Source organism: Garra rufa, chromosome 17, assembly GCF_049309525.1.
Source record: "Garra rufa chromosome 17, GarRuf1.0, whole genome shotgun sequence".
Classification (NCBI taxonomy): Eukaryota; Metazoa; Chordata; class Actinopteri; order Cypriniformes; family Cyprinidae; genus Garra; species Garra rufa.
The window spans coordinates 28,706,252-28,724,798 of NC_133377.1; the positions used below are offsets into that span (position 1 = coordinate 28,706,252).

At 33.4% G+C, this 18,547-nt stretch overlaps 1 protein-coding gene across 1 annotated transcript; it reads right to left on the minus strand.

Moving 5' to 3' along the window:
• Nucleotides 1–965: 965 nt before the first annotated feature.
• Nucleotides 966–18,250, minus strand: trak1b (trafficking protein, kinesin binding 1b). Its single transcript, XM_073821459.1, has 14 exons — nucleotides 18,100–18,250; nucleotides 17,824–18,018; nucleotides 10,895–10,971; nucleotides 8,459–8,575; nucleotides 7,983–8,080; nucleotides 7,622–7,730; nucleotides 6,071–6,149; nucleotides 5,848–5,978; nucleotides 5,683–5,757; nucleotides 5,408–5,545; nucleotides 3,731–3,807; nucleotides 3,397–3,603; nucleotides 1,593–1,709; nucleotides 966–1,083 (listed from the first exon to the last, which is right to left on the minus strand). The coding sequence occupies exons 3-14, from the start codon at nucleotides 10,943–10,945 to the stop codon at nucleotides 966–968; spliced, it is 1,317 nt and encodes a 438-aa protein (XP_073677560.1). The 5' UTR covers nucleotides 10,946–10,971; nucleotides 17,824–18,018; nucleotides 18,100–18,250.
• Between the last annotated feature and the right edge of the window lie 297 nt (nucleotides 18,251–18,547).

Sequence of the window (18,547 nt, forward strand, 5' to 3'; positions counted from 1 at the left end):
TAAGCTGTATAGACTAATTAGTCAACCACTCTGTCACTGACTTAAATACAGCTAAAGTAAGCTAAACTACTGAACAGAATGGTATATATGCTTTCGTAAGTTAATTATATAGCTTACACGTAAACTACTGTATAGTTTAGTGGAAGTGATTGTTGTGTTACTGATATTATAAGTAGAATGAGACAATTAAATGTGGTGTTTATTTATTAGCAAAACAGGTAGTGTGAAACATTGTAAAGCACCACATTTGATGTTTTGTTCTGCTCCTACTCTTCTCAATTCAGATTACTTCATTTGAGTGACATTTTATATATTATAAATATATGTATGTGTGTGTATAACTGGTTTCTTCTATCCTGCTCTTAGGCAGATGAAGCAAGTATAGGTGTACTGATGGAATCATCACAAGAGGTACATTATTTTGTTACAGGACTGGTCACAAGTAATTGTTTCTTTTTTGCACAATACTGAATTAATGTTTTTGGTATCTTACCTTTGTATCTCTCTTGTTCTTTGTGTTATTTTAGAGAATCAACTGATGGGAGATTTAAATAAAGCCAGCAAGTGGTGTTTGGAACCGTTGATATATATGTATGCCTCATTATCGACTGTTTCTATGGGCCTTTATACATAAGCCGTCCGCCATTTTGCTGCGGTCCACTTGACGTCATTCACCCATAGATCTAGGTAAATCACCATAGTAATCACTGAATATTCGAAATATAACAGTCCTTCACAGCCGTTGGTCTGCGAACCTACAGTATGGTGAATGACGTCAAGTGGACCGCTGTAATATGGCGGACGCATCTACGTGCTTGGAGCGGGCCAATGGGGTATCTACGTATACATATATATGTTTGGAACAGCCAAGTGTGCTGCTTGGTTCTGTTCAGCTGCCCAAAGTACTCTGCATGGAGGATAAAGATGTTGATGAGGCCAGGGACAAATTACAGAAGGCTGAATTTTCAGAGGACAGACTTGTTGCTCTGGAACCTTTCAGCTTTATCTTTACTGCGATGAAGGACATGGACTTTTTCCTTGAACATGTAGTTGATGTTATGAATCTGAAAGTATTCTGTCAAACTGAAAAGGAAGGAAATGCATAATGTGCTTCTTTGCAGAAATAAAAGAAAATACATAATTTGCCTCTTTGTATTCTTTCTGTTTTTGTTTGTTATGGAAGTGTTTTAAGCTTTTACTTATTTTTATATTACTATTTAATAAAACTATTGCTAGTTTTCCAAATAATAGTAAATAGTCTGTCTCTTTGTAACTAGCTTACAATAAAAAAAAACTAAAATTAAAAATAGCATCTGCTTAATTTTTGTTAATGTTATAGTTTGGTAATGTAATATAGTTGTAGCCTACTTGAATGATAAAGTACAACAAGCAGCAAAAAATAACTGGGGGCAAAGTTTCTGTATGGTTATACTACTAAAGTACTATAAACCATTTAACAGCAGCGTCTTTACTGGCAACGGGTACTTTAAACTATATAACCGCTTCAATACAGCGTCTTTGGCAACGCGAACGAACGACTGGAAACTTATTTCCGTTTTTTTTGTGTCGATTGCAAGTGACGTAGCAGGTACCGTAGTGTGCAGGTGTCGATTGCAAGTGACGTCACCTGCAGAGGAAGTTTGGGTGACTGAGAGTGCAGGTCTGAGAGTGCAGGTCTGACAGTGGAGGTGCATGTCTGCAGCCAGACCCTTCTCAAATACTTCGAGAATTAAGTCGAAATACTTCGAGAATTAAGTCGAAATACTTCGAGAATTAAGTCGAAATACTTTGAGAATTAAGTCGAAATACTTCGAGAATTAAGTCGAAATACTTCGAGAATTAAGTCGAAATACTTCGAGAATTAAGTCGAAATACTTCGAGAATTAAGTCGAAATACTTTGAGAATTAAGTCGAAATACTTTGAGAATAAATTTGAAATACTTTGAGAATTAAGTCGAAATACTTTGAGAATAAATTTGAAATACTTTGAGAATTAAGTCGAAATACTTTGAGAATTAAGACAAAATTATGACAATAAAGTTGAAATTACGAGAATAAAGTCGAAATACTTTGAGAAAAGTTGAAATACTTCGAGAATTAAGAAGAAATTTTGAGAATAAAGTCGAAATACTTAGAGAAATTAAGAGATTAAACTGAATATTTTGAGAATTAAATCGAAATTACGAGAATGAAGTCAAAACATTTCAATTGTAATGTTGAAATTATGAGAATAATTTGAGATAAATAAAGTTAATAAAAGTTAATAAAGTTAAAATATTTTAAAATGATTCTTGTAATTTCGACTTCATTCTCTTTATTTTATTATTATTTATTTATTTATTTATTACATTTCGCCTTATTCTCGAAACATTTCGACTTTATTCTCAAAATATTTCAACTTTATTCTCGAAATTTAGATTTTATTTTCAAAATATTATTGTATTCTCGTTATTATTTTATCCTCGTCATTTTGACTTTATTCTCATAATTTTGACTTTATTCTCATAATTTTTACTTTATTCGCAAAATATTATGATTTTATTCTCGTAATTGCAACTTTATTCTCGTAATTTCAACTTCACTCTCGTAATTTTGACTTTATTCTCAAAATATTATGACTTTATTCTTGTAATTATATATATATATATATATATATATATATATATATATATATAATTTTTATTTTTTATTTTTTTTATGAGGCACTAAAATGCTGTCGCAAAAATCAAATGTTCACATGATAACATAAATCATATTCTCACAATAGCTGCTTAAATAAAAAAAAAAACTTAAAATGTGATTTCATTTCTTCATTGGAGGGAACAAAAATGAGCAATCCAGTACAAACCTGTCATAATTAAATCTATAATTCATTACTCTAATGATAAAAAATAAGTCTATGATTAAAAAATAAGAATCAACTCAACCGATGAATCAAATGTCCAATCCGACATAGCAAATAGATTAAATGTTTAAACTGACACTTCGAATAGCAATTCAAAAGACCAAATCTAGCTTCAACCTTGTAATATTAATTCTTAAAACATTTAAAAGTAGTAATTGACACTTTTTTTGATCGATCATAATGTGTGACATATTGCATCTTAATGACAGCACTAGAATTTAAGTAATTTATATACATACATAAATTGTAATTGAGTTGAAATAAGTTTGGACAGAAAATATAAATTTTCTGTCCTTTAAAATAAAATAATAATTTGAAAATATATATCATTTTTATAGATATCATACAAGTGTGCCAGAACCAGTGGCCAACAGGCCCGTACATATATTGTTTCTCCAGCAAAGCAGTGACTGCATTATGATCCACCTAATGGTCTATTTAAAGTTATTAGTGTACAGTTTACTGTAAACATAGCCTCATAATAGACTCACGCAGCATCTAAGGAGCCAGTTTCTTGGAGCATGCTCTGTGTACGGTTATCAGGCGCTGCATTGATGCTATGGCTGTCAGAGAGGGCGGAGCTCAGAGAGGAGAGTGTCTGATTGGACCCAGGGATGTTAGTAGCAGAATTAGCAGGTCGCTGTCTGACAGACTGGTTGATGTTCTTCACGGTCTCAAACACACGCTTATGACGAACCCTTGAGACAAAAAGCACAATTTGTTACTGAATGTAAAGACAAATTGAGATATTAAACTTTTTTTTAGATTATGAAAATGAAAGAAAATGTGCTTTGACAGAAAGGAAAGGGAGGAACATTTCCAAACCTCTGTTCTTCATTGTCAGGATTCTCCAGACTCAACTCCTTCCTCATGCTTCCCTCAATTTCAGCAGCCAGGGAGTCCTAAAAACGTATGCACGCATACACACGACAGCTTCTTAAAAACCTAGCCCACACACCAAACCTAACAGGAGACTTTCAGCATTTTTACAATTAAAAAAAAAATGCACTTAATATATTTTACACTGTTTTTACAAATGTGGACATCCCCAAAAGGAGGTTTTGTCAGACTTCATTTTAAAAGATTAAATTTGCCACAGTTTTTCTATTTAGGGCTTGTTCTTTACTCAGACTTTTTAAAGCCCCCTTTCAATGTATACAATATCTGTAAAAATCTAATAATCAATTCTAATTTTGTACTACTATATTTTCGATTAGTTATATTTTCAATTAGTCCGATTTAGTATTGACTGGCTAGTAGGAAGACCTGCTAAAATACCAACCAAGTTTAAAACAGCTATTTTTAGATTAAACCAGCTAAGACTAAACAACTAGCCTAGGCTGGTTTTAGCTGGTATTTAGGTGTTTTTTTGTTTGTTTGTCTTTTACTGAATCAACAGGTGTTTTCTTTTTTTTTTTGCTAAATCATCTAGTTTTAGCTGGCTTTTTGCTAAAGCAGCTTGTTTTTAACTGTTTTGTAGCTGGCTTTTTGCTAAAACAGGTAGTTTTAGCTGGTTTTAACTGTTTTTTAGTTGGCTTTTTTCAAAACAGCTGGTTTTTAACTGAATTGGCTAGTTTTAGTTGTTTTTTGCTAATTCAGCTAGTTTTAGCTGACTGTTTAGCTGTTTATTTACGGAATCAGCTAGTTTTAGCTGTTTTTAGCTGGATTTTTTCATTCATGTCATTTTAACTCAGGCTAAAACATGCTTATCATGTTAGAAACATGCTAGCAACATGTTAAAAACATGTTAATCATTACAAAAGATGCTTGTACGTTCTAATCATGCTAAGAACATGCTATCAATATGTTAGCAACATGCTAACTATGTTACAAACAAGCTAGCAACATGCTATGTTTAGAAAATGTCAAAAACATGTTAGAAACATGATAGAAACATGCTAGCAACATGTTAAAAAATTGTTCATAATATTCTAATAATGCTAAAATTATGCTAACAACGTTAACAACATCTCTTTAATCTATCTGTCTAAACTTTCAAACTTCAAGCTTTTACAAGTTCAAACTTTCAGGCTAGGCATTCTCAAGCCAACTTCAAAGTTTGTTCTCAACAGTACTCATCTAGTTTAAGAATTATTACATGAAGAAATCATAAGTAGCCTTCTTTACTAAAGTAAATGTCAAAACAAACTGGTTAGGATTTGAGAATTTGTTAATTCCATTTTTATGTATATAGCTTCAAGTACACTGACAAAAATTACTACAATTTTAAAGAACCCTGCTGAAAAAAAAACAGGCCAGGCTGGTCCAGCTAAGGAAGTGGCCAAAACCCCTTTAAAACCAGCCTGATGACCAGCTATGACCAGCTAAAACCAGGCTGGTTGACCAACTAAAACCAGCCAACCAGCATAGGCTGGTTTTAGCTGCTTTTTTCAGCAGGGAACTGTTCACTATTTTAATATATTTTATTCCTGTGAGGACAAAGATTTAGAGTTTTAGTGCACTGGCCTAAAATGAATGATATAACTCTGTGTGTGTGTTTACCATGGGAAAAAGTCCCAGAGGGTGATAGCGTCGAGGAGTTCCTGCGGACACACTGCGGTTCCGTAGGTTCTTGAGCTCCTCTTGAGCCTCATGGAGCATTTCAATGCACTCTGAGTATTTCTCCTCCAGCTCCTGCAGCTGTGTGTGTGAGGAATCAACAACTGTCAAGTTCATTCACACAGAATTAACAAATGAATATATTCTGAAGGTATGTTTTTGTAAGATCAAAAACATGGAATATTGATTTATGCTGTTTGAAAAAGTAAACAAAGTACCTCGGCCGTAAGCTGTCTTTGAGCATCTTTAGCTGCCGAAAGGTGCTGAGAAAGTTCTTCATTCTCAACGGCAAACTGTCAAAGACATACACAAAAACAAATCTCATCATTGTATTTATCTAACAGTTCATTTACCAATAAAGTGAAAAACTAAAAGAATCTCACAGTTTTGGCTTTTTTCTGCAGGTCCACTATCTGAGAGAGAAGGTGAGTGATCTCCTCCTGTTGGCGAGAGGCATCTTCTGTTTTTTTGGCCAGTTCTTCTGCTATACTGGAGATCTGGATGCTGGACTGCCCTTTATGAGGAGAAAGGGTGGACTTATTTTTGTTTTGTCAAAATATAGAGCTTTACATCTCTACGTAAGCCCTGAATCAACCTATCACCCACTTAGCTCTCTGACGCAGTCATTCACCAGCTGCTGTTCCTTCTCCTCATATGACTCTGTCTCAGACTTCAGTTGACTCGCCTAAGGACAGAAAAAGAGACAGGTACTAAAAGATCAAAATGTAATTTTTTAAAAGTTAAAATATAAAGAGGTTTTCAATCTGGTTGGTGTAATTTCTAAGTACCTTCAAATGTTTCCTAAATACAAGATGGGACATTTAACAAAAGCAAAGATTGCAATCTTTGTATGGTTGAATCAATAAACCTCCAGAAACATGAAATACCATCCATAAGTAAAGCAGAATAATTGCTGGACCATTTGCTGGTAGCTCACTGTGAGTTCAGAATGACTCTGACCAACAGAGGTTATAGATATTCGGTAAGATTCACAAACTACTGCGATCATGGCATGCACGCACGCACAATATAGATCAATGATTTTTTTCTATTCGCACATGGAAATTGGACAGAGGCACACATATTGCTCCGGGCCAAAATGTCTTCTTTCCCTTTTTTATAGTTTTGCTAGTTAATGTTTCTTATATTTATATATACACTATCATTTGAAAGTTTGGTTTAATTCCTTTTAGTGAAATGAATACTTTTATTCAGTAAAGCCCAATTAAATTGATTAAAAAAGACAGTAAATGTTAGAAAAGATTTCAAGTAAAAGCTGTGTTTCTAAAATTTCTGATCTATCAATGAATTCATCGTTGTCATCACATGAATAAATTAAAATAATTAAATTTCAAATATATTAAAATAGAAAACAAAATTATAATAAAATTACTGACAAAATTGTAATAAAAATTCACTATATTACTGTGTTAACTTTCAAATGGTGATGTGTGTTTATATATATATATATATATATATATATACACTGCCGTTCAAAAGCTTGAGATCAGATCTTTTTAAAGAAGTCTCTAATGCTCATCAAAGTTCCATTTATTTGATCAGAAATACAGAAAAAATTAATATTATGAAACATTATTGCAATTTAAAATAACAGTTTTCCATTTTAATATACTTTATATTTATTCCTGGGATGCAAAGCTGATTTTTCAGCATCATTACTCCAGTCTTCAGTGGCACACGATTCTTCAGAAATCATTCTAATATGCTGATTTATTATCAATGTTGGAAATAGCTGTGCTGCTTAATATTTTTTGGCATAATTTCATCATTTCTTCAGGACTCTTTGATGAATGACTGATAAAAAAAAGAACAGCATTTATTTAAAATAATACATTAATAATAAATTAACATATTAGAATGGTTATTTGAAGGATAATGTGACACTGAAGACTGGAGTAACGATGCTGAAAATTCAGCTTTGCATCACAGGAATAAATTTTATTTTTAAAGTATATTAAAATAGAAAACCACTATTTTAAATTGTAATAATATTTGACAATATTACAGTTTTTTCTGTATTTTAATCAAATAAACACAGCCTAGAGGAGTAGGAAAGTCTTAAATATCCTACTGATCCCAAACGTTTAAATGGCAGTGTATATGCATTTACTTTTTGTTTTTCACATGCGCATGTACCTCTGATCTGAGAGAGAGATTTTCCTCCTCCAGGTCTCGAAGTTTTTGCTGCAGAATGTCCAGAGAGGAACCGCTACGGGCAGAAACTCCTGCTCTTCCCTGTTGACTCCTGACCCCGAAAAAAAAGACTACATGACTACGAAATCAATCCTAATATGGGCACATTGAAATCTGACAATTCTGCTTTCTTTCTTTTCATCAGAGAACTACTGTACTGTTGTACATTACAAAATTAAACTACAGCTGAGAAGCCCTTAAAAACACCTGAGCTAATAATAACCTAACTGAAGCCAACAGAACTGGCTCCACTGGCCTTGAGCGATAGATAAAAGAGAACAGTGTTATAAAACAGTGGACTGACGTGGGCGATCCAGACCCCTCTTCACTCTCCTCCACTGCATTAGTGTAGAACTGCAGGAGCTCGTCTTTTAGATTCAACTCATGATGCAGCTGAGCCACCTGTGTACAATAATGTGAACACAATTTAAACAATAAGAATTCATTCATTGCTCACATTTCCGTGCTAATTATCATAACTCATATTATCACTAATAGTTTGACAGACTTGAATTTAGAGATTAGAGATTAACCATAAAAAACTGTGAGCCAAATTCAAGACCTTGCAACACTTTTGCGTGTAAATGGTAAAACTGTCTGCATTACAACCAGTATGTTCATAATCAAGATAATACATTAAAACAATATGGTAAGACATACTAATTTGCAATGTCAAGGAGCAAAATTAGCCATTTTTTACAGCTAAAAATAGCTGGACACAGGTCACGGATGAGTAAACTCCACCAGAGAGTCAACTTAGTAATGAATCTGTTCATGTACCTCCTCCCTAATGGTGCCCACTTGTTCCTCCAGGTATTCATTCTGCTCTGACAGAACACGGTTCTTCTTCAGGAGGGACTGACCAATGCGGGCAGCGAGCTCCAAATCCCGCTCTTTCTGTAGAGTTGAAAAAAAAGCTGAAAATCCACTACTGTTTAAAGGTTTGGGGTTGATAAGTCTCTTATATACTGTACACCAAGGCCGCATTTGTTTGATCAAAAATATGGTAAAAATTGTGAAATATTATTACTGTTTTAAAAAAAAATCTATTTGAATTTATTTTAAAATGTTATTTATTGTGCTGATGCCAAAGCTGATTTTTTTTTGCAGCCATTACTTCACATGATCCTTCAGAAATAATTCTAATGCACTACCAGTCAAAAGTTTTTGAACAAATTTTTCAGTTCGTCTCTTCTGCTCACCAAGCCTGCATTTATTTGATCCAAAATACAGCAAAAATTCTGAAATATTTTCACTATTTAAAGTAACTGTTTTCTATTTGAATATATTTTTAAAATGTAATTTATTTCTGTGATCAAAGCTAAATTTTCAGCTTCATTACTCCAGTCTTTAGTGTCACGTGATCCTTCAGAAATTATTGTAATGTGCTGATTTGCTGTTCAATAAACATGTATTATTATTATCAATATTTTAAACAGTTTTTGTAACATTATACACTATATCATTCAAAAGTTTGGAGACAGTATCTTTTTTTTGTGGGGCGTGAAAGAATTATAGAAATTAATACTTTTATTTAGCAAGGGTGCTTTAAATTGATCAAAAGTGACGATTAAGACATTTATAAATATTACAAAATATTTCTATTTTAGATGCTGTTCTTCTAAAAAATCAGCTTTGAAAACACAGGAATACATTACATTTTAAAATAAATTCAAATAGAAAACAGTTTTCAAAATAGAACAAATATTTCAGAATGCTACCATTTTTGCTGTACTTTGAGTCAAATAAATGCAAGCTTGGTGAGCAGATTAAAAACAAAAAAACATTAAAAGTATTACTGTTCAAAAACTTTTGACTTGTAGTGTATGTTGATTTGCTCAAAAAAACATTCATTATTATTTCTTTTTAATATGCTGCATAATATTTTTGTGAAAACCTTGATTCATTTTTTCAGGATTCTTTGATTAATTGAAAGTTCAACGGATCAAGTCAAGTCAAGTCACCTTTATTTATATAGCGCTTTTGGTTACACTTTACAATAAGGTTCATTAGTTAACATTAGTTAACCACATTAGTTAACATGAACTAATAATGAACTGCACTTATACAGCATTTATTAATCTGTGTTAATGTTAATTTCAACATTTACTAATACATTATTACAATTTTGTTAACATTAGTTAATGCAGTGTGAACTAACATGAACAAACAATGAACAACTGTATTTCCGTTAACTAATGTTAATAAAGATTAGTAATTAAAGTAACAAATGTATTGCTCATGGTTAGTTCATGTTAGTTAATACATTATCTAATGTTTAACTAATGAACCTTATTGTAAAGTGTTACCACGCCAGTGTTGTTTTTGACAACCATCTTAGATTTAGTCTTAGTCTTAGTCTTTTGGACTAAAATGCTTTTTAGTTTTAGTCAAATTTTAGTCACTTCTATATGTGATAATTTTAGTCGACGAAAAGTCAAAAAGGTTTTAGTCTAGTTTTAGTCGACGAAAAGTCAAAAAGGTTTTAGTCTAGTTTTAGTCAAAAAAAAAGGGAAAAAAGTAGTCTTTTAACAAATTAATGTAGGTCAGTAAATATTTTGCTGTTGGGTAGTGTCACTTATAAGTTCTGAAAATAGCAGATCTATAGTTCAACACAATGTGAGCTTCCGGATCGACTATTTTCACCAATAATTACAATAATGAAGGAATGTTTTAGAACATAAAAGACAAAAAAGGATGGAATGCTAAACGGCTTGCCATACTAGTATAGCAAAGAATATTTAATGCTAAAACGGCTTGCCATAGCGTCAGATACTTTTTAAGTTTTAATTGGCATGCACAATAAGCAGAAATGTCATGCATTTTAAACGTCTGACGGACCACCCACTAACATTTTCGTCTATTCTCGTCTCGTCAACGAAAACTCACACACGTCTCGTCATGTTTTAGTCATCAACGAGCCATTTTTATCTCGTCATCGTCTCGTTATCGTCATGAAAAAAAGTGGCGTCAACGAAATGATTTCGTCATCATCATCGTTGACGAAAACAACACTGTACCGCGCTTTTAACAATACAGATTGATGAGCACTTAAATAGAATAATTTTATAACATTATAAGCATCTTTAGTGTCACTTTTGACTTAATTTAATGCATTCTTGTTAAATAAAAGTATTAATTTGTTTAAAAAATAAAAAATAAAAGTCTTACCAACCCCATCGTAATAAATACATATACATTTTTATCAAACGTTACCTCCTCCAGAAGTCTTGTGACAGCGTCGATGTCATTGTAGGTCTTAGTCATCTGGCCCACTCGCTCAGCACATAGTACTGAAACACAGACGGAAAAAGCACTCGAGTACATCAGACCAACTTCAACAATTTTACTTCAACCTAAAAAGATAAAAAAAGAGGCAAAACTCATAGTCCTGACCTTAAAAATGATCCTGACAGAAGAAATTTCAAGCCTACAGACATGTAATGCCAGTTAAAGTAGATAAAGAGGAGGCAAAAACCTAGTTACTGGCTTGCTGACCTCGCACCATCATGCTCTTACAATAACATCAATGACAAACCATGCATGACTGCCTCAGCGACTGTTTCCATGGTGCTGTTACTCAGCAACCCCATCCACAGTCAGCCAGAATCAGATCAGCCACAATTACGGTTATATCACACACTCATACAGTCACACAAGTATGCAACAAAAAGTAATAAGAGATAAAACACAAAATAATAACTTTCCGACATCTTTTTAATGAAACATTTGATACTAAATTCAAAGTACAGGATATGGAAAGGAGGACTATGCAATAAAGTCTCCAAAAGACAAAGAATTAACTTTATCCCTGCTTAATTTAAATGAGGACTGTAATCTAAAATCAGAGCTCAGCCTTGGGACACTGACTGCAAAAACATTAAATGCTTCCAGACTGGTGATAAGAACGAGAAAAGAAAAGTTTTATGAGGAGCAAACAATAGGATAAACATGCTGTTCTCTCTCATACACACACACACACATAAAGACATCTAAAGGCCTCAGGCTACACTCAAAAGGACAAAGAGAGTAAAAAGTAAAATGTGATTTGCTTTAAAGCACCTCTGAATCTCATCCAAACATTTACAGATTACTAGCCAACAACATGCAAACTAAACACCTCAACATTTTCAAAAACTACTTAGGGAGACACTAAAAGTGCATTAAAAATGCAAACACACACAGGACTTTACCATCGGCATACTGCTCATAGCACCACTCCAGCTCAAAGTCTTCTGCTCCCATGATCTTGTGCATCCTTTCACTCCTTCTCCAATCAGCAGAGAGGAGAGGAGCAGACCAAATCAAACCAAACCAAATCAAACGTGAGCGCTACACTTTCGTCCTCCCGTAGCGGTACTGAGTGATGCTGAGAGTGTGGTCAGTTACAGCAACAAGAGTAGAGTGACTATATTTAACATTACAATGAGAGAGAGAGAGGCTGTGGGAGGGAGGGAATGAGACTGAATGAGAGAGAAAGAGAGAGAGGTTGTGATGGAGGGGGGATGCAGGACATGACGGTAATGTTGATATCACAAGGTCAAATGTAAAGATTAAACACTGGCTATATATAATCCACAGTGTGAACTAGTAGGTCATTCATACTAGCCAGTATATTTTTTATCATCATATTATACAATGAAATGTCATTTGTAAAGGTTTCTTATGACAATCTGATAATTAAAGGATTAGTTCACATCCAAGATGTTCATGCCTTTTTTTTCAGTCGTGAAGAAATTATGTTTTTTGAGGAAAACATTTCAGGATCTTTCTCCATATAGTGGACTTTAATGGTGCCTGTGAGTTTGAACTTCCAAAATGCAGTTTAAATGCAGCTTCAAAGGGCTCTAAACGATCCCAGCCAAGGAAGAAGGGTCTTATCTAGCGAAACGATCAGTCAGTTTCTTAAATAAATTAATATTTATGTACTTTAACCATAAATGCTCAACTTGTCTAGCTCTGCAATGCACATGTGTACTCTGTGCACTCCGGTTTATGACAGTTAGGGGATGTCGAAAAACTCCCAACTCATTTTTCTCCTCCAACTTCAAAATCGTCCTACATCACTATTTTACCTTATTTTGTAAAGGGTGTTTGATCTTCTCTGCACATTCACTTTGTAAACACTTGGTCGGTACTTCTGCAGTTATGTAGAATGATTTTGAAGTTGGAGGAGAAAATGAGACAGGAGTTTTTCGACATACCCTAACTGTATTGAACAGGAGTGCATAGAGTCTGCACATCGCAGAGCTAGACAAGACTAGCACACTCTTAAAAAGAAAGATGCTTTACAAGAAAGATGTTAACTATTTTTGGTTCCACAAAGAACCATTCAGTCAAAGGTTCTTTAAAGAACCATCTCTTTCTTAACTTTTTATAATTGAAGAACCTTCTTTTGCCACATTTGTAAAACAGAAAGGTTCTTCAGATGTTAAAGGTTTTTTATGGAACCATTTAGAGAAAGAAGGTTCTTCTATGGCATTGTGAAGCACCTTTATTTTTAAGAGTATTTTTGAGTATATAAATTGTAATTTTTTTTTGAAAATAACCAAACGCTTGAAGCTGCATTCAAACTGCATTTTGGAGGTTCAAATTCATGGGCACCACAGAAGTCCACTATATGGAGAAAATTCCTGAATTTTTTTCCTCAAAAAAAATAATTTCTTTACAACTGAAGAAAGGAAGACATGAACATCTTGGATGACAAGGACGTGAGTAAATTATCTGTAAAAATTTTTTCTGGATATGAACTAATGCTTAAAGTCAATTAAGTCAGGAAACACCTATTTAGTAACAATAATTTATTATTTTATCTATATTTTTAAAGAAAATGTATACTTTTATTGAGCAAGGATGCATTGAATTTGAAGTTTATAGTGTTTACAAAAGATTTGTATTGTTTTAAAAAATGCTGTTCTTTTAAACATTATATTTATCAGAGAATCCTAAAAAAAAATTTATCCTGGTTTAACATAAACATTTTAGGCAGCACAAATGATAATAATAAGAAATGTTTCTTGAGCAGCAAATCCAGCATATTAGAATGATTTCTGAAGCATCATGTGACACTGAAGGCTGGAAATGGCTGTTGCAATCACTGGCATAAACAAGATTTTAAAATATATTACAATAGAAAATAATTTTTAAGGTTAGTAATATTTCACAATATAACTGTTTTTAGTGTATTTCTGATGAGATTAATGCATCGCTTGTTCGCAATTACCTTTAACTGATATCAAACCTTTGAATGTTAGCACATATATTGTTGTAATTGGCTATAGTTTTAAAATGATAATATCTAAATTCCAAAGGATGATTTAAAATAAAATAAAAAACTTCAAAATAATAAACTTTTAAATACTCAAACAACCTAACTCTCAAACCCTTACTGGTTCATTTTAGTTGTTTATTTGCTCTTAGTCATCTTGATAATAGTCTTGCCATTTAGTAAATTATTACGTGCCTGAACTTGACCACAGCTGAGAAATTTCTGAAAGTATATTTTCCTTAGTTTTCGCTTAAGAGCGGATGCAGCTGTTTGTAAATTTTAAGGGTCTGGCTTCTGGTCTTCTCCGATTCAAAACTGTACAAAACCACTTGTTTTTCTGCTTGATATTGCAAATTGATGTGTCTTACCATTATTTTAATGTACTTTTAATGTATTATCTTAATTATGAGCACACTAGTTTGAAGCAGTTTTACCATTTACTGCACATTGTTATTCTTCCCATTATTCCTATAGCAGCTACTGAACCAGAAGTCTCGCTCATAGGCTTACTCAGGCGTTGAGGAATAAGATGGATACTTTTCTTTAGAAATTCAAAATGCTTGCTTTAGAAAAAGGAGAATTCAAAGGGCATGGTTAACAGAAACCACCCTAGTATTCTCTCTAGGATTAATTAAGTGAAGTTTCTATTGAACTGAAATAGCCGTCCAGAAACTGAAATATAATATTGTTGCAGAGTAAGAAAAACAAAATTAACTTATTCATAACAGTCATTATGGCTAAGCTGATTATGGCACAGCTGATTTCTGTGTCAGTATTTATTAATAATCTGTCTGCGTGAGTCTGTAAACATGACTCAGTAAGAGCTGATCAGATGGGCTTGAGTCAAGATCTTGCACGCAAATATCCAACTCAATCTAAATAATCTGAATATCCAACATTTAACTTTTAAATTTAAAAGTGGGTCAACTTATTATTGCTCTTCCACACTGGCACATGCAGCAGCCAATCAGAGAGCCTTTCAAATCGTGCATTAAATGCCTTTTTTACATTGATGCATGTGCGTCAGACTCTCCAATATGTCTGATACCCCGGAGGGGAAATCTATAACAGTTATACAACCAGAGCCACTTTAAAAAAAAAAAAAAAAAAAAGGTTGCAGAAAGGTTAATTACACAAATTCTCAGAATGCTAATGAAAAGGTGTCACTGTTTACAAGTTCAGCGCAAATAAATAAGAGAAATAAATGTTGTTATATAAAACCAATTAGGCAAAAGACCTATTTAAGGTGGGAAAAATACACTGCTGTTTAACAGGGTTAGTATGATTACTCTATTTATAAATTAACTTTAATCTTTCTATTATTAAAGTAAAGGAAAAAATGTACACTGCAAAAAAATACTTTTCTTACTTATTTTTTGTCTTGTTCCCAGTCAAAATATCTAAAAATTCTTAAATCAAGAAGGATTTTCTAGACGAGTAAAAATTATTTTTTTGTTCTCAGAAAAAAAAAGCAAATAATCTGCCAATGGGGTAAGCAACATTTTTTATTTCAAACAGAAAACAAGATTAATTTTCTTACCCCATTTGGCAGATTATTTTGCTTATTTCAAGCAAAAATGCACTTAATATTGAGAATGTAATATCTTGATTTAAAAATTTTTTTGATATTTTGGCTGGAAACAAAACAAAAAAAAATCTAAGTAAGAAAAGCATTTTTTGCAGTGTATCACGGTTTCCACAAAAAAAATCTGCACTAATAATAAAAAGAAATGTTTCTTGCGCACCAAATCAGGATATTAGAATGATTTCAAAAGTATCAGGTGACACTGCTGAAAATACAGCTTTGCCATCACAGGAATAAATTACATTTTCAAATGTATTCAAATAGAAAACAGTTATTTGAAATACTAATAATATTTCACAATATTACTGTTTTTTCCCCTATGTTTTTGATAAAAAAAATGCATCCTTTGTGCAAGACTTCTTTAAAAATATTTAAAAAATTCACTCCCTTTTAAACGATAGTTAATCTTTTATCTTTTACTATCCCCACTTCAACATTAATATGTGTCTTTTATTTATTTTAACATTTATATGTTTTAACATACAACACAGTTCACAGGTCACATGAATGGCAAACACCAGTTTAGGCAGCTGAGAAAACAGTAACAACTACACTGAGGCCTGTAAAACAGTAATTAAAAACTCTATGTGACGTGGCGTATATTGCTTACATAATATATGGGCTGAGCATAATATATGGGCTTACATCATTTTACTTTATTTTAAACTCCGTATCTCACTCCCAAGACCAGTGCAGAAGAACTGAAGAAACAAAAGAAACCAGCACCATCTACTGGCTAAACCATGTCAGTGTTCATTTTTCACAATGACCTTGATTTATCTTCACTACATATTGTGTTACATCTAGGTCCTTTAAAATCTGAAAAATCAGCAATATCATATGGCAAGACAAAATGGTTTTATCATAACTCAAATGATACCATACCACCAGATCAAAGGTAGAGGAATCTGCAGACAACCTCCAACTCCAGTCTAGCATTTATTTTGGTAAATCCACAAGGTTTAAAAGCAGTTTTTTCAGCCAACTGACCCACAAAATTATAACTTAAATTTTTAGCAATGCATTTTATATGTGGCAGTTTCTCAACAAAATGGTAAATTTTAATTCATGCTTCTAAAACTAGCACAATGCAAAAATGCATGAGATCAACGAATGTAAGATAAAAAAATTATAACTAGTTAAAGATCAAAAGTATGTGCAAATGACTAAAGATTCATAAATCAAAATGACAAAAGAAGTCTTGTTTTCTGAGAAACTGAAGATCTGAGATCAAAATGTGAGATCAAAGTGAGTTTATAATAAAAACGAAGAAAATTAAACCCAATTTAATTTCAATTTCACAGATATTTGTTCTTGTTTTAAACAGTTTTGTTCTAATTTGGATCTCAAGTAAATGTACTTTGATTTAGGGATGTTTAGATACTGAGGAAGATATTTTGCACTGCCATGCAACATTTAATACCATGACTTAATGAATTTAAAGCAGTAATTCACCCAAAAATAAAATTCTGTCATTAATTTCTCACCCTCGTGTTGTTCCAAACACATAAGTCTTATGTTCATCTCCAGTCTAGATTATTGAATCCTATTAGACCAATAGCATCGTGTTCAAAAATGACCAACGAGTTTCGATATTTGTCCTATTTAAAACTTGACTCTTCTGCAGTTATATCACGCACTAATACCGGCGGAAAATGTAAAGCTGCAAAATTTTCTAGACCGATAAGATTAGGAACTACACTTCCATTCCGGCGTAATAGTCAAGGAAGTTTGCTGCCGTAATATGGCTAACTTCATCACATTGGAAGTTACCTAGCTGGGAACTAATTTCAGGTGCTGCGTGATATTACTGCGCCTGCTTCAGCCACGTTACGGCAGCAAACTTCCTTGACTATTACGCTGGAATGAGAATGTAGTTCCTAGTCTTATCGGCCTAGAAAATCACATCTTTAAATTTTCCGCTGGTCTTAGTACACAATATAACTGCAGAAGAGTCAAGTTTTAAATAGGACAAATATGGAAACTCATTGGTCATTTTTGAACACGATGCTATTGGTCTAATAGGATTCAATGATCTATGCTAAGCTATGCTAAAAGTGATATCGCCAGAACAGGAGAACGGCTGATTAGATTTCAAAACGGTAAAACTCAACTTATTAACTCTGGACGAGTTGGAGAATGAGCCTATTTAAAAAAAAAGTGGAGTGTTCCTTTAAGATCTTAATTCGTGGCAAGGGCGAATTAAGATTTTTTAAGACCTTTTTATAACCTTCAGATCCCCTGTTAATGCTTAAAATCCTTTCTAATGAAAACAAGCCTTTTTTCACTTACAAAAGTAGTTGAGGGTCTCCTCAATCTGCTCAGAGGTGAGGTCTATGCGTGTGTCGGGCGAGATGAGAGGTGTGTGGATCCAGTCGTCGTGCTCATAGCCATACACACAGTCTGCCCTCAGCTTGTAGACCGGCAACTGCTCCTCCAGCAGACTGATAATCTCCACCTCAGGGAGCTCTGTGCTGTTGCAAACATCTACAACAGAGACAGAGAGAGATGTGAAAATCAACACTAGTGCATCTTGTAACAAAACGACACAGTTTGTAGTCACCTGACCTGTGATTGTTTCTGCGTCCCTGTAGCGGCCGAGTGACGCTAAAGGAACTGGTTCCTCGGTTCCTTCGCCTACATACTGCTCTTCTGGGATGGGTCCAAGGTGTACGGGTTCTGTAGGGTCTGTTCTCGAGCACTCAGAACTGGACTCGTCCAGCTTGGCAGCTTCTCAGTGAGATACTAGAACATGTCCAGCTTTGGCCCTCTGTAAACAACACAGACAATGAGATTGAAGATTATTAAACAGCCCTGATTCGGTATTAGTGATCTAAGAATCTTACAGATGAATTATTGGTTTTTAAATTAGTCTCTTCCACTCACCAAGCCTGCATTTATTTGATCCAGTACAGCAACACTAACACCAACAGTACAATTTTGAAATATTTTTACTATTTAACTGTTTTCTATTTGAATATATTTTAAAATGTAATTTATTCCTGTGATCAAAGCT